This window comes from Anastrepha obliqua, chromosome 3, assembly GCF_027943255.1.
Source record: "Anastrepha obliqua isolate idAnaObli1 chromosome 3, idAnaObli1_1.0, whole genome shotgun sequence".
Lineage (NCBI taxonomy): Eukaryota > Metazoa > Arthropoda > Insecta > Diptera > Tephritidae > Anastrepha > Anastrepha obliqua.
Genome location: NC_072894.1, coordinates 96,125,103 through 96,147,533, shown reverse-complemented (window position 1 = coordinate 96,147,533; position 22,431 = coordinate 96,125,103). Strand labels below are relative to the sequence as shown.

The 22,431-nt window shown below is 37.2% G+C and overlaps 1 protein-coding gene and 1 long non-coding RNA gene across 3 annotated transcripts; both read right to left on the bottom strand.

Moving 5' to 3' along the window:
- On the bottom strand, positions 1-559 carry LOC129242983 (uncharacterized). Its single transcript, XR_008582230.1, has 2 exons — positions 403-559; positions 1-294 (listed from the first exon to the last, which is right to left on the bottom strand). It is a non-coding gene; the product is annotated as an uncharacterized LOC129242983 (long non-coding RNA).
- A 463-nt stretch (positions 560-1,022) lies between these two features.
- Positions 1,023-11,211, bottom strand: LOC129241590 (sulfide:quinone oxidoreductase, mitochondrial). Of its 2 annotated transcripts, XM_054878015.1 has the most exons (8): positions 10,943-11,211; positions 10,724-10,878; positions 7,344-7,449; positions 7,061-7,285; positions 4,367-4,567; positions 4,083-4,292; positions 3,445-4,009; positions 1,023-1,435 (listed from the first exon to the last, which is right to left on the bottom strand). In XM_054878015.1, exons 2-7 carry the CDS (start codon positions 10,831-10,833, stop codon positions 3,491-3,493), a joined length of 1,371 nt encoding a protein of 456 aa, XP_054733990.1. In that variant the 5' UTR covers positions 10,834-10,878; positions 10,943-11,211; the 3' UTR covers positions 1,023-1,435; positions 3,445-3,490. The 2 variants fall into 2 exon arrangements, with proteins under 2 accessions (XP_054733990.1, XP_054733989.1); XM_054878014.1 differs by having other exon boundaries at positions 10,724-11,210.
- Positions 11,212-22,431: the final 11,220 nt, after the last annotated feature.

The following is a 22,431-nucleotide window of genomic DNA, read 5'->3' as shown; positions in this document are numbered from 1 at the left end:
TTTTTCGGAACAGTTTGTATTTAACAAATGTTCCAATGCATCTTTTTTGTTGTGAAGCAGTATATTGAGCACACATATTTATTTAAGTCAATTATTCTCCCAAAGGTATACTTAAGTTATCAACTATTAAAAGGTCTTAAAATAAAGTTTATCAATTCTTTTGCAACCGAATGTTCCTCGTCGGCATCTGGGCTTTTGTGGTAGATAAACTCTGCAAAACAGATTAAGAATAATATCGCTGAAGAGATCAGCACAATGCAACCGGTGGCACAAAATACGTTGTACCTACAGCCACTACAAAATGAAAAAGAAAAAAAAAAACAGATATTAATCTAACAGCGTGAAAATAGTTTCTGAACTCTTTATTATTACAAAAATATACAACAAAAAAATCTTGCTCACCAACACATAACACTTGCAATTGTTTATACCGATGCACAAAGGACATTGCAGAACATTTTTGGTTTCTTATTTTGCTTATGAATATGATTGGGATTTGCGTTTTTGTATATCTTTTCCAACACATTTTTGACAAAAATGTTTTTTCGTTTTGCGAGTGTCAGTTTTTTCAAAGCGCTTTTTTGCAGTGTTGATTTTGTATGTACTTAATTAAAGTTTTGACGCGCTCCAATAGGAATAAAGGGGAATAAATATAATGTAAATTAATAACAAAATATTAGTTTGCGGAAAAATTCATTTTTTTTTCGGTAGATTCATAAAAAATTCTTTAGCTGCTTTTTTTTATTCCACCCAGTTGTGAGTTATGGGGTGTTAACAATGAAAGCCAACAAAGAGAAAATTCGGTACATGTTTCAGTTTTTCTTTGATAAACGCGAAAATGCAAGCCAGGCCGTTGCAATTGTGAATGGTGCCGATACTGTAACGGCTATTTACGTGCAATTTGGTTTTATAGATTCCGTTCAAGTATTTTTGAAAATAGTAGGTAAATAGTTTTCAAAATACTTTTCAAGTGAAATGGAAAGCCTTTGTACCATACTTAAGGTTAAATAAAAAGATGATACTAATGCAAATTCATTTTTTATTTATTTCTATCAAATATGTACTTCGTTAATGGTCACTTGTTGCATTTATCACATAAAAATGTTTCGTTAGTCATAAATGCTTAAATAGCAAAGAATACAAAAGTAAATCAAATAAAATCCAAGATCACTTATAAAATAAAAAAAATCTCGACTGAATACTTGAAACAAAAATTCAAATACGTTCGCTGATGGATGATTCGATCCCGGATTTAAGCGACTGTGTTAATAGACCATCCAAGAATAATAGAAACAGGATTGTGGCCATCAAAGAGGTAGTGGCGTCGCATTAGTTGAGTTGTGCAGTGTTGCCAGCTCTTCGCAATAAATTTAGTGTTTTTATACCCAAAAGGTTTGGTGTTTGTTTCTTTGTTTTTAATTTAAAGCTTCCAAAACTGTAAGTTAAAAAAAAACTGTGTTATTAAACAAAAGAATGTTAAAAAAGGTCACTCTGAGAAGATTTTAGTGTTAATGAAAATTTGTTGGTTCTTATAAAATTTGATATTTTAAAAGTGAAAATTTAATTTTTTGCCCCTTTTAAGTTAATGCAAGAATATTAAATGTTCTTCTCTCAACACTTCTTAACATTGAAAACCTTTTGACACATTTTAAGTTTAATTTACTGAATGCGAATTAAAACCATAGAGGTGTAATCGTTTCTTCCGGTCATCAATCCTTAGTGGGACATAGAAATGATAAAAATATGTCTATATATATTATATAAGGGTTTTCCAATAACAGGTGTTATCTATCGCTATCGAGAGACGATTAACGATTTTTTATGGCCGGAATTGGATGGTATTGATCTGGACAACGTTTATTTTCAACAAGACGGTGCTACATGCCACACAAGCAACGAAACCATTAATCTTTTACGGGAAAAGTTTCCGGACCGTGTTATCTCTCGAAGAGCTGGTCACAATTGGCCACCGAGATCTTGACATTTAACACCTTGTGACTTTTTTCTTTGGGGCCACGTGAAAGAGACGGTCTACTCCAACAACCCAGGGTCGATTCAAGACCTCATAGATGGAATTCGTGAGGCTATCGAGGATATATTGCAGCCACTTTGCAATTCGGTTATGGAAAGGATATTGTCCTGTAAGCGTGGTCGTGGTGGTCATTTGCCCTATGTTATTTTCCACTATTAACGGCATACCTTCCTCTTTATAATAAAATAAACATCCGATCATATATATTAAAAAATAGCATTTTTCTTTGAATATCAAAATAACACCTCTTATTGGAAAACCATTTTTTTATATATATCTATATATCGAAAAAAAGCACTTACACATACCATCTTGATCAAAAATTTCCCGGAACAACCGCCAGGTGACGCTCTAAGTCAACTGATCAGAGTACTGTTTCGTTTGTTTTTTCTGTATGTAGGTGGCCATATCTGTAATTAACATTGCTACCAAAATTGTGTCGCCATTGCTTCACTTTTGTATTATACAAGTCACGCTGACTTGAGTAAATTTACCTCTGCACGTGTTTTCTATTTTTTACAGTTTTTACGAGTTTGTATTAGATTTTGTGTTAAAAACAGATTCAATGGCGCGAAAACCTTAGAAATGTTGGAAAACTGTTTCGATAATGATACCCTAAAGAAACAACCGTTTAAGAGTGGTATGAACGCTTCAGAAGAGATCGTGAGTCCATCGAGGATGACGAATGGCCTGCGTAATGTCGGCATCGAAAACTCAAAAAAACACCAATAAAGACATATAAAAGTTGATTAATAACCGCAAGTTAACCATCTAAAAGCTGGCAGAGGACTTAAACATTGTTTTTGTATCCGTTTAGAACAAAGGAGACGAGACGTCGGCTTATGAGTACAAGTAAACCAATGGTCACTGTAAAATCAATGGTCACTATTTTTATGGATTACAATGGTATTGTACACAACGAGTTTTTGTCAGAAGGTCAGACAATTAATAAAGACTATTATTAGGGCGTTATGAGATATTTCCGTGAAGCAATTCGCCAGAAAATAAAGGGTTTATGAGAAAACCACTCGTTGATTTTGTACCATAATAAATGACCGTCGGACAGTGCCATAATTATTCGTAAATTTTTGACCAAGAACTAAACCAATACCATCCAACAGCCATGGAATACGCCTAATATGGCTCCCTCTGATGTTTTTCTGCTTGATCGAGTCAAAAAACCACTACGGGAACGCGTTTTAACAGCCGAAAGGAAGTAATGAAAAATCGAAGTCGGCTCTGATTGCTGTACCAAAAATAGAATTCCAGAAATGATTCGAGAGCTGGATCTAGAGCGTTACAGTTGATGGGCGATAGTATAATTTTTGAGGAATAAACTTGTAGTTTACAATTTGTGAATATATGTATATCGGTAACTTTTTGATCAAGGTGGTATTTTAAATTTCTCTTACCATTTATTGCGGTTATCTTCTCACAAGTACACTATTGAGCCATGACTTATTTGTCCTCTTTGCGTCCTTTTTGACCAAAGTCAAATATGGATAGGGCCTTTCGCATTAGAGCTGGACCATTCCAGTAGCCGGTCAACATTACTTTCCAATAGAGTGTGGGCATTAAGGCCTTTTTCAAAAAGAACATTGAATAGCGTTCCTTATTCTGTGCAATCGGGAATGTTTCCAATGGCTTTAAATCATAATCGAATTCAGCCAGAATGCAGCTATGATAGCCCGTAACGAGGGGACAGGAAGCATAACCATCGTAGCTGCTTTTCAATTCCTTGCCTTTTAGCACAGCTCTCATATTGTGGTAAACGACTGGCGATTGGGCTGCCGCTGAGGCAGCGGTTTTCGAGTTCGGTGATGCCGAGCAATCGCCGATAGCAAAAACATTCTTGTACCGGAGATGCTGTAGTGTTGATTTGTCCACATCAACGAAACCAGTCTCATTCACCAATTCTTTACATTGTGCCAACACAGGTGGAGTGCTCATTGGCGGAGTGACATGTAACAGGGAATACTACATAGAATCCACACAAACGAAAAAAAAAATTATTAAGGCGATTCGTTGTCATATTTTTATGGATACGTACTTTTTCTTCAAAAATCTCTTCTGGTTTGTCAAGATTCTGGAATACAGCGATGTCTTCATTTGGTCGCACTTCAATCAAGTTTCTCTTCAGATTTACTTTGATATCTCGTTTTTTGACAACTTTCCACAGAGCATCAGCATAATGTTTTACTCCGAAAATGACTGGTAATGACGTATTGTACGTAATAGTAATTTTGTTGCGTTTGTTAAGCTTCATAAATAAAAATATATTTGAATGTATCATGTATATGTACATACATATGTATAAAATTCCAACCTATTTACCTTTCGGAAATAGTGCTCAGCTATGTAAACGATTTTCTGCGGAGCTCCTGGGCATTTAACGGGTGATGCCGGAAACGTAAAGATGGCATTGCCTTCCTGTATATTTTGTAGGCAAGCATAAGTGCGATCGACATATTTAGGTGAGTAATTTGAACAGACTTTGCCATTTGGTATTGAGAGTGCCTCAACTAGTCCTGGAATCTAACGAATAAAATATAAAGGATATTCGAACAGTATTAAAATAAAACATGTGAATTCCCTTTTTTTTAAGTCTGGTGCTTAAGTTTTTCTTTCTGCCTATTCTGAAAATGATGCTCTGATGCGTTTATAACATATTCACATGCACGAAGATTATCTCCTTTTTCGTGGTTAACTTACAATCAGTAATTAAAAAGCGAGATTACCCATACCAAATTTCTCTCCCGGAATCTTATGTTATAAAATAATCCCAGACTATTACCATACTTTTTTACATACAACCCTGTGTTATCGATAATTATTTTTACGAATGTAAAGAGAAACGTCAACTAAATAAAATGGGCGCCGGCAAAGAAAACAGGCTTGTAGACATAATACAATAATAAAATTTCTTAATACGCTTGCTAGAACCTTATAGGCGATATTTAGAAGACTAATCCCGCGGTAATTGGCACAGATTACAGGATCGCCTTTCTTATGGATTGGGCAGAGCACACTTAAATTCCAATCGGCAGGCATGCTTTCATCCGACCATATTCTGCATAGGAGCTGATGCATGCACCTTACCAGCTCCTCGCCGCCATGTTTGAATAGCTCAGCCGGTAGTCCGTCGGCGCCCGCGGCTTTGTTGTTCTTTAGCCGCGTTATTGCTATTCTCACCTCATCATGGTCGAGTAGCGGAACGACAATTCCGTCGTCAACGATGTGGGTATAGGGATCTTCACATTCTCTGTGACATGCGCAGCAGCTATCACTATTTAACAGGTTCGAGAACTGTTCTCTCCATAATTTAAGTATGCTCTGGATATCAGTCACCAGGTGGCCGTCTTTGCTCTTATAGGAAAACGCCCCGGTCTTAGAACCTTATGTAAGCCGCCGAACTTTCTGGTAGAATTTTCGGGCGTTGTTCCTATTGGCCACGTATTTCGGCCTCTCGTTTCTTCTTTCTGATAATACGTTTCTTTTTCTTTCTTAGCTCTCGGTAGCGATCGTAATTGGTTCGCGTTGCGCCCGATCTCAGCGTGGCTCTATATGCGGCATCTTTTTTTCTGTGGCAGCATGACATTCCTCATCGTGCCAACTGTTTTATCGGGCTCGCCGGAATCAGATTTCTTCTTCGGCGGCGGTACGTAGAGAACGAGAAATTTTGCTCCATTGCTCGTGTATGCCGGTTTATTGGGCAGCACTCTCTGAGAGTAGGAGTGAGAGTCGAGTGGCCAATCTTCTGGCTGTCTGCTGTGATTGCAGCTGCTCGATGTTGAACATTCTTTGCGTAAGTAGATGTACGTTGTTTGCTGCACAGAGCGTGTGCGCAATTTAGCTGCAACGAGGTAATGATCCGAGTCAATGTTGAGCTCTCGGATCGTACGTACATCTAATACACTAGAAGCGTGTCTTCCATCTAACATGATCGATTTGGTTTCGCGTTTTTTGATCAGGAAACAGCCAGGTAGCTTGGTGTATGTGTTGGAAACTGGTCCTGCACACTACCATGTTTCGGGCCCCGGCAAAGTCGATCAGCCTCTGTCCGTTTCCGGATGTTTCGTTGTTCAGGCTGAATTTTCCGACTGTGGGACCAAAAATTCCCTCCTTTCCTCTACTAGCGTTGAAATCACCAAGCACGATTTTTATGTCGTAGCGGGGGCAGCGCTTATAGGAACGTTCCAGGCGCTCATAAAAGGAATCTTTGGTCGCATCGTCCTTCTCTTCCGTTGGACCGTGGGCGCAAATGAGCGAGATGTTAAAAAAACGGGCTTTGATGGGGATTATTGCGAGACGCTCGTCAACCGGAGTGAACAACAGTACTTGGCGACGAAGTCTCTCCCCCACAACAAATCCGACACCGAATTCGCGCTCCTTTACATGGCAGCTGTAGTAGACGTCGCAAGTCCCTATATTTTTCTTGCCTTGCCCCGTCAATCGCATTTCTTGAGTGGCAGTGCTGTCAGACTTTACCCTCACGAGAACACCAACCAGCCGGGCAGAGGAACCTTCCCCACTAAGGGACAGGACATTCCAGGTGCATGCCCTCAAATCGTATTCCTTATTTCGTTTGCGGTCATCAATACAGGTAGTTCTCACCCGAGGCTTTGTATATATTTTCATTGGGGGGATTTTTGAGTGGCGGGTCCCAAACCCAGCACACAACCTGCTATCCTGGAATGCTTCGCCTTCTCACGTTAGCTCACTCCCGAACCAGTGGTCATAAGCTACCTAGAGGGTACTTGGGCTAATCTCGGAAGTTGTGAGCTGCTTGAACCAAATGCAGAAGAATCGTACTAGCCACTCCCAAGTGAATGACGATCAGTAACTTGGCACCATCCTCCTACCTATGCACAATTGTATGCATATCTGTATACCATATATGTATATGTTATGTAGGCAATTCAATATAATTAGATTTTATGATTGTCTAATTCGCTTTGACTTAGAGATGTTCGATAGTCATTTAAGTGAAGTGTATTTTATCATGATAAATGTACACTACCTATTTACCTTATCGTAGTTTAACTGCAGTCCAGTTGCCAAAAGTAACACGTCATATTTGATATTAGTACCATTTGCCGTTTTTACTGTATTGTTTTTAGGATCAAATTCCACCGCTTCCGACTTAATCCAGTTGATATTTTTAGGCAGCACTTCTGCCATAGGTTTAAAGGACTGTTCCAGTCGTTTCATGCCACCTCCAATTAGTGTGAACATTGGTTGGTAGTAGTGTTGCTATAGATAATATTTAGTAAAAAATTTAAAAAAGGATTAATTTTAAATATCTGCTTACCTCCGCTGGCTCAACCACGGTAACTTTGTTTTTCCCCAATTTCGAGGATAACTTCGCCGCTAGAGCGCATCCGCCTGAACCACCACCGATAATCAGTACTTGGCAACTGGGTAATAGATTTTCATTCGATTACATACATATCCAGATAGAACAAATTAACTGAACTGATTTTTTGGTGAAATAAATATTTAATATTGTATAATAAATTATTGTAAGCATTTAATACTAGCATTACATTTATTTTGGATTACATTTCAACGATTAATTTTCATACGTAAGTATAAGGGTGATGAAATTGTAGAGGCTGATTTAACCCTTTGCGGTCGTATGTACGAGTATTTGCACAACAAATATTAGTACTCAATTACTGCTTAATACGAGTAAGAAAAATTCATCAAAGATTTATCAAAGTGTTGCAGCTATTTCGAAATCACTATTGATCCCATATCCCTGGCAGATTTCCATAATTTATATGATCCAAGATTTCCAATTTTATGTGAAGAAGTTGATAGGCTCGAGGGATGCATTTTTTACATACCTACATAAACAATGTACAAAATAACAAACTTTATACAAAAAATTCTGACAAGTCAGTTTAGTTTATTTTTTCCCATCTGCACTTTAATCTCGTTTTTCTCGAAATATGTTTTTTTCCGCGCTGTCCAATATAACTCAAAAAGTAAAGGGAGTTTTTTTTAGAGGTTAGGTTTTCAAGTTGGCACTACTTTTTTCGTAGATGGTCTTTTTGACAGCTGTCACTTGATTTATGCTCAGTTTGTTTTGCCATTTCATAATGAATAGACTTACACCTGAACAACGTTTGCAAATCGTGCAAATTTATTACGAAAATAATGGTTCGGTTCGCGCGACGCATCACAAGAAAATTTTGTTCAACGATGAAGCTCACTTTTGGTTGAATGAGTATGTCAATAAGCAAAATTGTCGCATTTGGAGTGAACATAATCCACAAGCCATTGCTGAGACGCCGTTACATCCTCAAAAAGTCACTGTTTGGTGTGCTCTATGGGCAGAGGGAATCATTGGTCCATATTTCTTTAAAAATGAAGCTGGCCATAAGGTTACAGTCACTGGAGAGCGCTATAGAGCCATTTTTAATGACTTTTTCGTGCCTGAATTGGACAATGTTGATGTGGACGACCTTTGGTTCCAACAAGACGGCGCTACATGACATACAGCCAACGCAACAATCGATTTATTGAAGGAAACTTTTGGTGAGCGCATTATCTCGCGCCGTGGACCTGTGGCGTGGCCTCCAAGATCGTGCGATATAACACCGCTGGACTATTTCTTGTGGGGCTATGTGAAGTCGCTTGTCTACGCAGATAAGCCGGAGACGATTGACGTCTTGGAAGAGAATATTTGGCGCGTTATTGCTGACATACGGCCCCAATTGCTGCAAAGAGTGGTTGAAAATTGGGCCTCTCGGCTGGAATTTATTCGAGCCAGCCGCGGCGTCCACTTGCCCGAAATCATTTTTAAAACATAATGGCAAACCCTTATCTTTATAATAAAGCTAAATTCTTGGCCATAACATTAAATTATATACGTTTTATTTCATCTTGAAAACCTAACCTCTAAAAAAAACACCCTTTATTAAAGATATCAACTTAAGAGTTTACAGGGATATTCTTTAACATATTGCTCTTTGCATGTTCTTCAAATTTTGTATTAATTATCATTAAAAATATTGTTTGTAATTTTTGTATATGTATTTTTTTTCTTTTTCACTTCCAATTTACATTTTGTTTCGTTAAAAATAGGTGCAAAACCGGAATAACTTATTTCAGTGAAAAATTTTTGTCTGGTTGATTTTCGTTGATTACAAGAGGCTGTACCTTCCACGGCGCAAATTAAAGGAGCCACGTTTGAGCAGCAGTTGTTTTTTTATTTCAAAAAAATTTGTTTATGTATATTCATTTAAGCATGAATATGAATATATAATTTATTTTAAGATAATAAATGATTTAAGTTTTTCGCAAAAAATGATCGAAAAACTCGTTGTCTGGAGGAGCTGGTGCTCACTCTGTATACTTATATAATACATACTTATGTAGGTATGTAAAAACATTTTTTTTTGGATTATAACACTCTTGCAACAACAGTGTATTCATTTTCTATATTTCTGCGATGACTGTTTCACACTCGAGCTTGACTTGTTTACAGTAGCACAGAAAACAAACTATGTGACATATCACGCTGAAATTTGCCATGCGAGCTTATAACAGTCCTACCAAAAAACAAAAAATTTATTTTTGCCATATGTCATCCGCGAACCGTTTTATTGATAACGTCTCGTTCATATTTGAGTAGAAGTTATTTCTCCAAGAAATTTTTGGTACAAATGTAAAACATATGTAAACGCGTAAAAGCGAAAATAAAGAGAAAGCAAAAAAACAAACTAAATAAAACATTGTACTATAAACATGGTCGATAAAAAAAATCGCGGACGCAATCATGATAGCATGTTGAATAACAATCTCTAAATTTCTACGAAAGCTAAGCTAAACCTAAGTCTTGGCTAACAGAGCTCTAACGGTAGAGTTCCACACCAGTCCCTTCAGGCGTTGTGGCTTTCGAAATTGTTCAGGTTTTACTGGCGTTGCAGACATAAGAAGTATGCAACTGAATACAATAAATTTTCATACATGACATTTACTATCAATGTTAACGTTTTGCAATGAATATTTGCAGACATTACATAAATTAATTTCTTTTGTTTTTTGTTATAGGCATTTGCACATTTGCTACATTTTAGTTATATCATATTTAATAATAATTTTAATCTTTTCTCTATTTTTAACGCTTAAATATCTAATAAAACACGAAAGCGTACAAATAACCAAAATGTGTATGTGTATGTATGTGTAAGACAAAAAAAATAAAGAAGAATTATCAGACAAGTAATTTATCGACTAAGAAACATGAATCCAATGAGAATAAAATTTTTATATACAAATATCGATTACATCGTTGCTGTATTCACTCGAACCAGAATTATTGTTCGAAACATCTGTTTGCCACCAACCCCTGAAACTTGTGTAAAAAGTATCGAATTTTGCTACTTCTCGGCGTTGAACTAATTTATCTTTTAATAAGCGGTATAAGTGACGTGGCAACACCTGAAAGGGCTCGCATGGAGTTCTAGCTAAAGCCTTGCATAACTGGGCTTTAAGTGGTATTCACATTGGTGTTGCTCTTTACGTTTGGTGGCTAAAATGTTACGTGTTTGCAAAATAATGTATGGGTTATTATATTAATATGCTCATATCTACAAACTATTCTCTAAAGGAGAGTTCGTGAATACTAAGGAGTGTGTTCACACTAATTTCTAATTTTCTCCACAGTTGTTTGTTACTTACTCATGTTTGTCTCTCTGCGCTTGACTGGTTAGCAAAGTACGAGCTATGGCGCTGCGGCTCATGGAACGTCTAGTCACGATTGGCAATTTTCCCGAGATTGCTTGCATCATATCTATGTTATTTTACATACACACCTTTCTTTATTGTTGGTTTTGCTATTTGTTATTAGTAAAATTAATGCACTTTACAATTGTTTTTTATAGCGCTATTATGAGGCACCTGTGTATCTTTTCCTTCTCTGGCTATGTCACACACATTACTATTCTTTACGGCTTTATCATTTAAAAGCTGTCCGATGTTCAATCAATAGCGCTCTTAAGTTTTACTGTATTAACCTTGATTTCACTTGATTTTTGTTACTCTTCCTCTATCTGCCTGTTTTTCGCTCGTTGGCAACCAAAAGCTCTATCGCTTACAACAACATAAGTTTGCTTAGGAATATTTTGCTTAAAAGTTACCTGACTCTAGCAAGTGTGTGGTTTCTACAATAATAAAGAATAAATCGTCAGAGATATTTAATTTTATTCCATCCTTATTGGGTTTTATCTTCAAAAGCATCACATAAACATAAATTTGTTGATAATTTATATTATGCGAAATTTTTCATCAATATAATAAATTTTTTGCTTTAATTTGAATGAAATTATTTGCTATCTGTTAGGTTTAAGCTTTTGTTTTGATACATTTTTCCTTCTTCACGTTCTCTTGCCTTCTGTTTATCACTCATTAGCGACTAAAAGCTTTACCGACATGTCGAGTACTACGGATTGTGACGTCCATTATCAGTACTTTTACGCTCTGCTCTTTACATATTTCTTTGCGTTCGGCATGGTCAGCACGCACAGTAGTTGCTACTATAAAATTTATATGTCAAAATATTATTAATTAATAATAGAGTTAATAATAGAGTTAAAAACAATATCGTGGAATATTAAGGTTAGCGAGAGTAGGCGGTTTTTTTTTGTAATTGTAACTTTTTAATCGGGACAAATCCTAAGCGGTATAATTTATCATCAAATTCCCTCTGTGGGAGAGGTTGAAAAAGTTGAGCAGTTTCTTTTTATTGTATTAGCTTGATTCCCCAAAATCATTATCGTTTTAACCATAGATTGTAGCAGATGTATAAGTTCTGCTTCGAGTTCTTAAAAGAAAAGATTTGAATATTTAAATTTTTTTAAATTTATGCTTTTCGAAATCTTGCATGGAACTATTTATTTGGTTATATAATATGCAACTTAAGCTTGGTCCTGTTTAAAAGGCTTGAAAATTGCGAGCACATATACTTATGAGTATTAAGGCAAATCGATTTATATGGAGCATAATTTTTAGACCTTCTGTACCGAATAGGGTGAATGTAATATTTTATGCAACAAAATTTCCTACCATTATCTCCTACGGCACCTTTGGGTTTTACTTTGCTAAATTTTTCACTAAATTATTTACATTTAAAATGAATATCCAAAACGGTAAATAAGAGGTTGTTAAAGAATGTAAAAATGTTAATATAATTGTAAATAATACAATATTTAGATTTAGTTTCTATGGAACAATGAAATATTATTAGTGAGCTTTAGAATACTATATTTATTGTTGTCTTCGATGTGTAGATGGGTCCTCTTTCCGTCATAAGTTCCATAGATACTCCAAATACTGCTACCTACTTTTTTGGTAAAATTACAACGACCTCATTTTTATTTCACATTGTGAGGTACAACATATCCAAATACATATATGTATATATATATATATTCATATTTAATATTGTGCTATAATATATTTATTTATTGTATTCTATAATATTAAAATTACTTCCAAATCATTTTTTATTCGGCCTCTGTGATACAGAAGGAGTAAAAATTGCGTTCCATGCATATCGATCCGCCCTAAAGCTCATAAGCAAAAGCTTTTCCGTTTCCAAAGTTGATTTGCGTCTGCAAGCTGGATGCGAATTCTGATATTATTTGCAGAAAAAACTTTATGTTGGGTACAACAATATTGTGCTATATATTTATGGTATTAACCGTATCCAAAAAGTACTCGCAATTCATTACAAAAAATGTCAGGTGTTAATTATTAATTAATCCTTGAAATTTATTTGTAATATGTAATTATAAATATGTAAATATTCTACTAGCACTGTAGAGGCTTTAAACTGTTGGGTAAAAAGGAAATAAGTTATACATAAAATGACGAAGAATTTAAAAAATAGAATACTCATACGGCTGTTAAACCTAAGACAATGGTAGTATTGATAATTAAAACTAAATATTATTATAGGAATGCATATAGAAATTTATTTTATTCTATGATATTAAAAATAATCTAATAAATAATACATATATGATATTTTAACCCTCCGATGTTCATATGGGTCTGGCCAGACCCATTCGATCTTTAAATGTATGTAGATAAATTGGTTAACCGGAAGAACGTCAGCGACTTCAGGCACAAATTGAAGAAATTATGGGACAGGAGTCCGATACATTTGAAACAAATGGCGGCGTAGAAGATGATGAATATTTTCCAGATGAAGATGACTTCGGTGAAGCATCAGATAAAGAGCAGGAAATCGAGTTAGAGGCTGTTCTGGATGAAAGCCATGATGATATTGAGGATTTGTATAGAGAAGCTATCGCCCTTCAGGCCTCAACCACAATGGAATCATGCAGCACATCTATTACCCAGGGCCTTATATACAGGTCGAAAGATGGTAAGATGTGGAATTCAAATCCTCCACCACCTGGAAGGCCTCGTTGTCACAATGTTACAACTTTTACTCGTAAAGGGCCACTACGAGGAGCGTCACCGAGTCATAAAGCTCTTTTCAAGCTATTGCTGTCTCCTGAAATCGTAAGTATAATTGTGCGGGAAACCAACAGAAAAGCCGTTGAAGCGTTTCGTCTATGGAATGAAAAGCATCCCAGTAATAAACAGCGTTCTTGGGTAATGACTAACGAAGACGACATGTATGCTTTTTTTGGGATGCTACTTATTGCTGGTGTATTCCACTCGAATTCTCAGCCAGCGAAAGAATTGTGGGCCAGTTACAATATGCCAATTTATAAGGCCACTATGTCATTGAATCGGTTCAAGAGCTTAACTACTTTCATCCGTTTCGATAACAGTGGTACTCGTGCTGAGAGGTTGAAGCAAAGCAAATCTGCTGCCCTGGACGATGTATGGCTCATGCTGATGGCCAATTTAGAGAAAGCATACACTCCGGATTGTCATGTAACCGTCGATGAACAGTTATTTCCATATCGTGGGCGCACTCGATTCACCCAATATATTCCGAGTAAGCCGGCAAAATATGAAAGGCATGAAAGTGTGGTGGATTTGTGACTCTGTTTCAAACTACTCTTTGAAAGGTATAATTTATACCGGAAAACCACCAGGTGGGCAGCGAGAAACGAATCAAAGTGAACGGGTCGTCACCAGTGGCTTTCGTCGGTACCGTAAGAAAAAATAAGACCTTCATTCCGCATGAATTGCTTAACCCGAAGCGTGATGTTAAAAGCACTTTATTTTGTTATCACAATAATAATATCGCTCTGTGCTCGTATATGGCAAAGCCGAAAAGGCCAGTAATTATGTTATCCACTGCCCATTACCGTCAAAGCACCGATCCATTGAAAGGATTCAAGCCAGATCAAATTTTGGACTACAATAAATTTAAAGCGGGGGTAGATACAAGGGATCAAATGTTGACTGGCTATTCGTGCAAACGCTCGACAAACCGTTGGCCACTGGCACTGTTTTATAATATGCTTGATATTGCCGGTTTGGCCTCATTCATCATCTATGACGAGCTGAATCCGGCAAAGCAGAGTGATAAGAGGCGCTCATTTATCATTGAATTGGCACGGCAGCTAGTTATCCCACATATGACGAAACGGGCGACTAACCCATTAGTATGGAGGTTTGCTCATATAAGACAAGCAATGAATTATATACACACCTACATATATCTCCGCGTATAAAGATATGTGTATGCATGCATTCATATTTACTAAAAAAAATTATTTCGCTACTTTGGGGTACCGGAATCTTGTCCATCGACATCAGATGCAGCACAGCAACAATCATATGCTCAAGTTGCTGCACTTACCGCATCATAAGGCACCGAACATCGGAGGGTTAATGCTTCCTCGAATCTTAAAAACACTTTTCATCTACCTTCACTTGAGCTTGTGGAACGGTATTAACGTGGTTTTTTGTCAAATATTAATGTACAACAAGAGGTGCGTAAGTAGTGTAAGAGCAGTTCCTCCACAATTTTGTAATTTTTAGCATTTCCTCACAAACTCTTCAGTAATGCAACTCACGCAATGTACTCGTATCTTATTTACCCTTTGATCTGGCGGAGGGGATTCGAAGAGAATCACTAAACGGAAATAAAAGAAAACGAATTTTTTTTTGTTTTGGTTCAATCGGAAAGCGTGATTTTGATGATTTTTGTTTTGTTTCGATGCCATATTAATGTTGTATCCCCGATAATAATGTATTAGAAAACATTTGGACCAAAGAAAAAATCTATTTAGTGACAAAAGCATGATGCTGTTTTAACAAAAAATTTAGCGCTCGGCAACTCTCTCGTTCACAAAACATCGTGTATAATTGTAATAAGTTATGCTATTTGCATACGTTCAATATATATTAACTTAAGGACGTGTTCACACCTCAAATGTCAACATCTAAAATGTACGCATTATGTATTTGACAGGGTTGGTTGAGCTTCAACCATGATACAGTATGCAACGTTTACTAGCGTAAAATAAAATATTTGTTAATGTCTAACATTAAAATTATTTGTTTTATTTAATTTTAAAATCTTGTTACAATACTACTCTGCACCGATCCGAAGGGCTCACTAATATTGGATAATATCTCATTAACACTTTAGTAAACGCCGATATTCGGGGGTAATTTTCTTAAATGTTTCGATGTTTCCGTTAAAATATAAATGAATGACCGAGACAAGGCAAATTATCAACCACATTAAGGTCTGAATCAAATTCTGCGACATCCCCAAGCCTTTGTAGGCTCGCATTAAAGTTCCCGACGCTTTCGTACATGATTTTATATTTTAGGTGCGTTACATACAAAAAAAAAACGCACATCGACAATTGTCTATAGCCCGGGAAAAGAAATATACATGAGATCACTGTTTAACAAATATCAAATCAATATTTACTGAAGAGAAAAGATTTTAATTCATAGAAAAGTGTCTATTGTTCCAGAATCCTGTAAGAGTGTTATATAAAAGTACGCCTCCTCTATTAATATTTCTTCCAATATTGGCGCTTGATAAAGCAGCGTAAGTCGCAAAAAGCCGATAAAACCTATATAACAAAGCTGTGCGCTAGCAAGAATTATCCATCGAGAAAACTTATCTGTGTACCCACCACGCGTTAGGGGTTAGAATTTGCCCGAGGTAACGGATGCCTGTCGTAAGAGGCGACTAAAAACCACGCCTTAGCCTGTTGTTTATGAGTCAACTCAACGATAGGAGGCTGAGCGAAACAGAAACGGCTTAGTGACGATGGGAACACTGTCGTCATTCGAGCGCTCAACCACCTAGCAGTGCATAGTATTACATTTGCTTGTCATTCCGCAATTAGGGTTGGTCCCACGTGCAAATGAGTTTAACATAGCAGAGACTCAATCTACTCTTATGCATTTTCTTTTGGAGCCTAACCAAAACAAGGCTCTGTCTACCGAGTCAAGGCGGTATAACCTTGTCAGCACTTTAAGCTAAGGTGTTGAGGTAGCCGTGCCGAGAGCTGCATGACTGGTACTGCTTAAATTACCAGTCGTTAACGGTTCCCTCCGATGCCCACGCAAGGTCGGTTGTAGCAAGTGCCTTACCGCGGTGTACCGGCTCTGCCGCGGCGGACCATTTCCTTCCGTGTATATCTACTCGTGGGACCAAAATTTGAATTATGGAACATAAAACAAAAACAAAACAGCTCTGGCTGGCTGTTGATATCTGCCTGTTCGCGGTCGCATAATGGTATCGCTTTAGTGCTACTTGAGGAGTGCTAGGTGCACTTCAACCATTTTACCTATTTACCTAAATTTATCTGTGATCTAAAGGCATATGATTCTTTTTACTTTTATAAATAAATAAATAAATTTGTGTTTTGGGACACTTGGAATTATATGTGCTTTTTGACTGTTTGCTATGGCACTTTACAATTTGCAATTTATAATCAAAAACGATATCATGAACCCATTTATACTATCCAATTAACGTCCAACTTCCTTTTTCCTTCAATTATGTACACCTTTGATTTTACTGAAAAACAAACTATAAGCTCAAGCACTTGATCTTGATTTGTATTGCTGACTACTGATGGCTAATTTTCTTATTGAACAAACTTACTAGCTGACAGAGCAAACTCAAAAGTGACAAGTGAACAACTGACAGATATTTTTTATGCTTAACTCCCAATCCGTAATTAAAAATCAAGTAGACATAATTCTAATACAATTTTTGTTAGATATTATAACAGAAAAAAAAAATAAAATGTAATATCGAATTTCGCATGTGTATTGCTGCAATTTTTTGCAATCTCAGTAGACATCGTTTACGGATTTCCTCCAAATGTCTATTACTACCAACAAATTATGCAAATAAATTAACTATTGCTTCTCTTTGCCTTTTCCTCATATCGTTAATGAAGCACTCAAATATGCCACCAAACCATTTTCTTTAAAGATAAACCTTTCTTGAGAACCCAGTCTTGACAGCTGATTGTCAATTTTGCAGCTAATTTGTGTGGATTTATTGCTAATCACTGCATATGTGAACCTATTTTTAGGTTACCCAGTTCAGTGTCACAATCAATTCCCACTCGAACGATCTGGATATTTTGTATGGGTGTTGGCAGTACTGATATACAACTTCTGTTTTAGCAGTAATACTAAATATACATTCTGTCAAAAAATATCGGGAATTGTTCATTTAAAAAGCGTGCGTTACACATACATATGTTAAAATTTTTTTTTGCTGGAATGTTGGTACAGTGTACACGCAGAGTTTAAGCATGATTTGTCAATTAGCTTGTTTTTGGCATTTAATTATATCCGTCAACCGCAGGTGTGCTATGCGATTTTCACTATGGATAAGAATATTGAACAAAGAATTTGTTTTAAATTTTGTGTTTTGAACCGGATTTCATGTGCCGAATCATTGAAAATGTTGCTAGAAGCCTATGGCGAGTGTGCTTTATCAAAAAACACACGACTTTTGCAGAGGGCCGAGAAGTCGTGGAAGATTTGCCCCGATCTGGTCGCCCATCATCGTCTTCAACGGTTGATAACGTGAACAAAGTCAAGGAAATGGTCCTGGAAAACCATCACTAGTGAGTGTGACTCACGAATCAATTCGCAATATTTTACATCATCAATTGGGCATGAGACGCGTGGCTGCTCGACTCGTCCCAAGAATGTTGAATTTCTTGCAAAAAATCGGAAGAAGGTGGCTGAAGAGGGGAAGGCTTGAGCAAGTGAATTCGGACCCAAAGTTTATCCAGCGCATCATAACAGGTGATGAGACGTGGGTATATGAGTTTCACATGCAAGCCAGTCAACAGGCGGCTGAATGGCATGAGCCGAAACCCAAAAACCCACGTCAAAGTCAGCCAAAAGTGAAAGTCATGCTACTCGTTTTCTTTGATTATCATGATGTTGTGCACTCGGAATTCATTCCAAATGGTTCTACGGTAAATAAAGAATACTATATGGAAGTTATGCGACGTTTGAGAGAGAATGTGCGTAGGAAATAGCCCACTTTGTGAAAAGAAAACTCATGGATCTTGCATCATGATAACGCACCGTCTCACAAGGCTCATATTGTGAACACTTTTTTGATCAAAAACTCGACAAATATCAACTCGACAACCACCGTATTCGCCGGATTTAGCCCCCGGTGACTTTTTACTTTCCCCAAAACATAAATTGCCACTCCGCGGACGCCGCTTTGCGTCGATAGAGGTCATTAAGGAGCATTCGCAGAAGGACATCTCTTCAAATGCGTTTAAAAGGTACATTGATAATTGGATTGATCGTTGGCATATGTGTATTGCTTCGATTGGAGACTATTTTGAAGGCGACAAAATAAATGTTGATGATTAAACAATTTTTTTGCGTTTTATTGAAGAATTCTTGATACTTTTTTGACAGAATGTAGTTGTATATTACTTAGTCTTGTCATAAATTCTGTGACAAATTTTACAGTGCGTAGGGCGAGAACAAATTCGTGGAAAAAAATTCCGCTATTTTTGCTTTTGTTCGTATGCATTGCCTACGCATAAATTATATTCAGTTTCGTGGCAAATTTCGCTTTTAACAACAGAGTGGGGAGCTACGGTAAATTGCATTGCAGTGATTCCATTAAATAAGTGTGGCAAATGTGAGATCTACGAGTTGCTGAAAAAACTTACTATTTGGAGGATGCTTTTTTACCGTACGATCAATGGTTTTTCCCAAACGCCTGAAGTGACAGAGGGAAAAAAAGGTGGTCGTCCCCGCGTAGCTCGAACCATGTAATCATAAAAGTCGTTCGAGAAAGAATTCGCAGAAATCCCCTTCGTCGCTCAACTGATCAGCTTTTGACAACGCGCTTGAAAGAAAATGGACTCGACAGATGCAAGCAGTTTCTTCGGTGGCACGCGGCCAACGGCCATGAAAATATTCTTTTCACAAATGAGAAACGTTTCACTGTTGCAGATGTTTTCGATAAGTAAAACGACCAAATCTATGCTAAAACTTGTAAAGACCTAAAAAATGTTGCTCCAAGAGTTCAGCGTGGCCACCATCGAGCCGTCGTAATGGTTTGGTGGGGCGTGTCTTGTAAAGGCGCTACATCTCTTCATTTCTGCGGAAAAGGGGTCAAGACCGGGGCAAAAGTGTACCAGGAGGATATCTCTTCAATGGAGAGCGTTGGATGTTCCAGCAAAAACCACCCAGCAGTAGCAACAGTGGCTAAAAAACAATGTTTCTGGGTTCACAGCCGCAGAAAGTCGAGTCCGTTTGAAAGTCCAGATCTGAGTCTATTGAACCAAAGTTTATGGTCAGAACTGGAGAGCATGGCCTGTCGAATAACTCAAGAAATTCGGAGAGTCTCTCTCAACCTTTGGTTCGAGCACTGTGGTCAATATTCATGGAAACCGCGCGTGCTGCAATAGTTGCACCTAATAGCCTAATTGAAATGAAAATTAAAAATTTTGTTTTTATAATATAACGGATTTAACTTGTAACAGAACTTATGGCAGTGCTAAGTATATACATATGTGGATATATTCTTCACAACATCTATTGTTTGGAGCATGACAGCATTGAAGATGTAGGATCTATAAATAATTCATATTTTGAAGAGAACGATGTTTCAACTGAAAATTTGAAAAGCACGGTTAATGTTTCAAGCGCACTTCGTTTAAATATGAAATCCAGAGTACTTTTTGAACGGATGGCATATACTCGTACATATACATACATACATTTGTATGTATGTACCTAGTATGTCTCCACATTTCTGTTATACAATTTTTGCTCCATATATCTAACTGACCGGCTTCAGAAGTCAAATCAATGTTCCAGAAAATTTATTAAGTAGCTGAATTACTTAACTACGCAATGCATCGATATAAAGGGTGTTTTTTTTAGAGGTTAGGTTTTCAAGTTGGCACTACTTTTTTCGTAGATGGTCTTTTTGACAGCTGTCACTTGATTTATGCTCAGTTTGGTTTGCCATTTCATAATGAATAGACTTACACCTGAACAACGTTTGCAAATCCTGCAAATTTATTACGAAAATAATGGTTCGGTTCGCGCGACGCATCACAAGAAAATTTTGTTCAACGATGAAGCTCACTTTTTGTTGAATGGGTATGTCAATAAGCAAAATTGTCGCATTTGGAGTGAACATAATCCACAAGCCATTGCTGAGTCGCCGTTACATCCTCAAAAAGTCACTGTTTGGTGTGCTCTATGGGCAGAGGGAATCATTGGTCCATATTTCTTTAAAAATGATGCCGGCCATAATGTTACAGTCAATGGAGAGCGCTATAGAGCCATGATTAATGACTTTTTCGTGCCTGAATTGGACGATGTTGATGTGGACGACCTTTGGTTCCAACAAGACGGCGCTACATGCCATACAGCCAACGCAACAATCGATTTATTGAAGGAAACTTTTGGTGAGCGCATTATCTCGCGCCGTGGACCTGAGGCGTGGCCTCCAAGATCGTGCGATATAACACCGCTGGACTATTTCTTGTGGGGCTATGTGAAGTCGCTTGTCTACGCAGTTAAGCCCGAGACGATTGACGTCTTGGAAGAGAATATTTGGCGCGTTATTGCTGACATACGGCCCCAATTGCTGCAAAAAGTGGTCGAAAATTGGGCCTCTCGGCTGGAATTTATTCGAGCCAGCCGCGGCGGCCACTTGCCCGAAATCATTTTTAAAACATAATGGCAAACCCTTATCTTTATAATAAAGCTAAATTCTTGGCCATAACATTAAATTATATACGTTTTATTTCATCTTGAAAACCTAACCTCTAAAAAAAACACCCTTTACATACCTACCACATGTGCGTACATTTTACCCTCATATGCATAAATTCATGTGCCTGTGCAGTACATTTATATGTACATGTAAGTATATTTTTTACGAAATGTATGACGAGTACATTTTAAATGGTATTTGCATAAGCATCGATAAATGCTTGAATTCCAAGCGAAAGGATTTCGGAAACTGGATAAAGCTAGTAAAAAACGCAAAAGAGAAGGAACGCTTTAGCAATAATTTGAAATTGTAATTACAGTTGCACATCGACCGTAAGATTGCAATTGAATTAATTATCGTTGGATACGAGTTAAAGTCGGAGAAATGCTAAATGTGTGTGATGATGACTTAAATTGGCATTCAATGGATGAAAAATGTTAATATTAACGCCATGGCGATGTGAGAATACTGAAAGTCAACCGAATATATGTACCATAGCTTCTGCTCAAATATGAACGAGACGGTATCAATAAAACGGTCCGCAGATGACATATGGCAAAAATAAATTTTTTGTTTTTTGGTAGGACTGTTATAAGCTTACATGGCAAATTTCAGTGCGATATGTCAATAGTTTGTTTTCTGTGCTACTGTAAACAAGTCAAGCTCGAGTGTGTTCTTCGAATTTAACGATGGAAATTCAAGTCGAACAAAGAATTTGTTTGAAATTTTGTTATTCCAACAAAATTTCGGCTTCAGACGCCATAAAAATGTTGCAGACAACCTATGGGGACTCTGCTCCATCGCGTGCACGTGTTTTCTAGTGGTACAAATCGTTCAAAGAGGGCCGTACGTCGGTTGAAAACTTGCCTCATGAACGTCGTCCAGCAACATCAGTAAACGACGAAAACATCGGAAAAGTAAAGGAAATTGTGCTTGAAAATCGCACAAACCGCAAAATCGGTTAACGCTGAATATTCTTTAGACGTTTTAAAGCGTTTGCGCGAGAACATTCGTCTTAAAAGGAAGGAATTGTGGGACAACAAGTCATGGTTCTTGCATCACGATAATGCACCAGCTCACACATCACGTCTTGTTCGCGATTATTTGAACAAAAATAATGTTAATATCGTTCCGCAAGCACCGTATTCGCCTGATATGGCTCCATGCGACTTTTTCCTGTTTCTCAAGCTCAAGT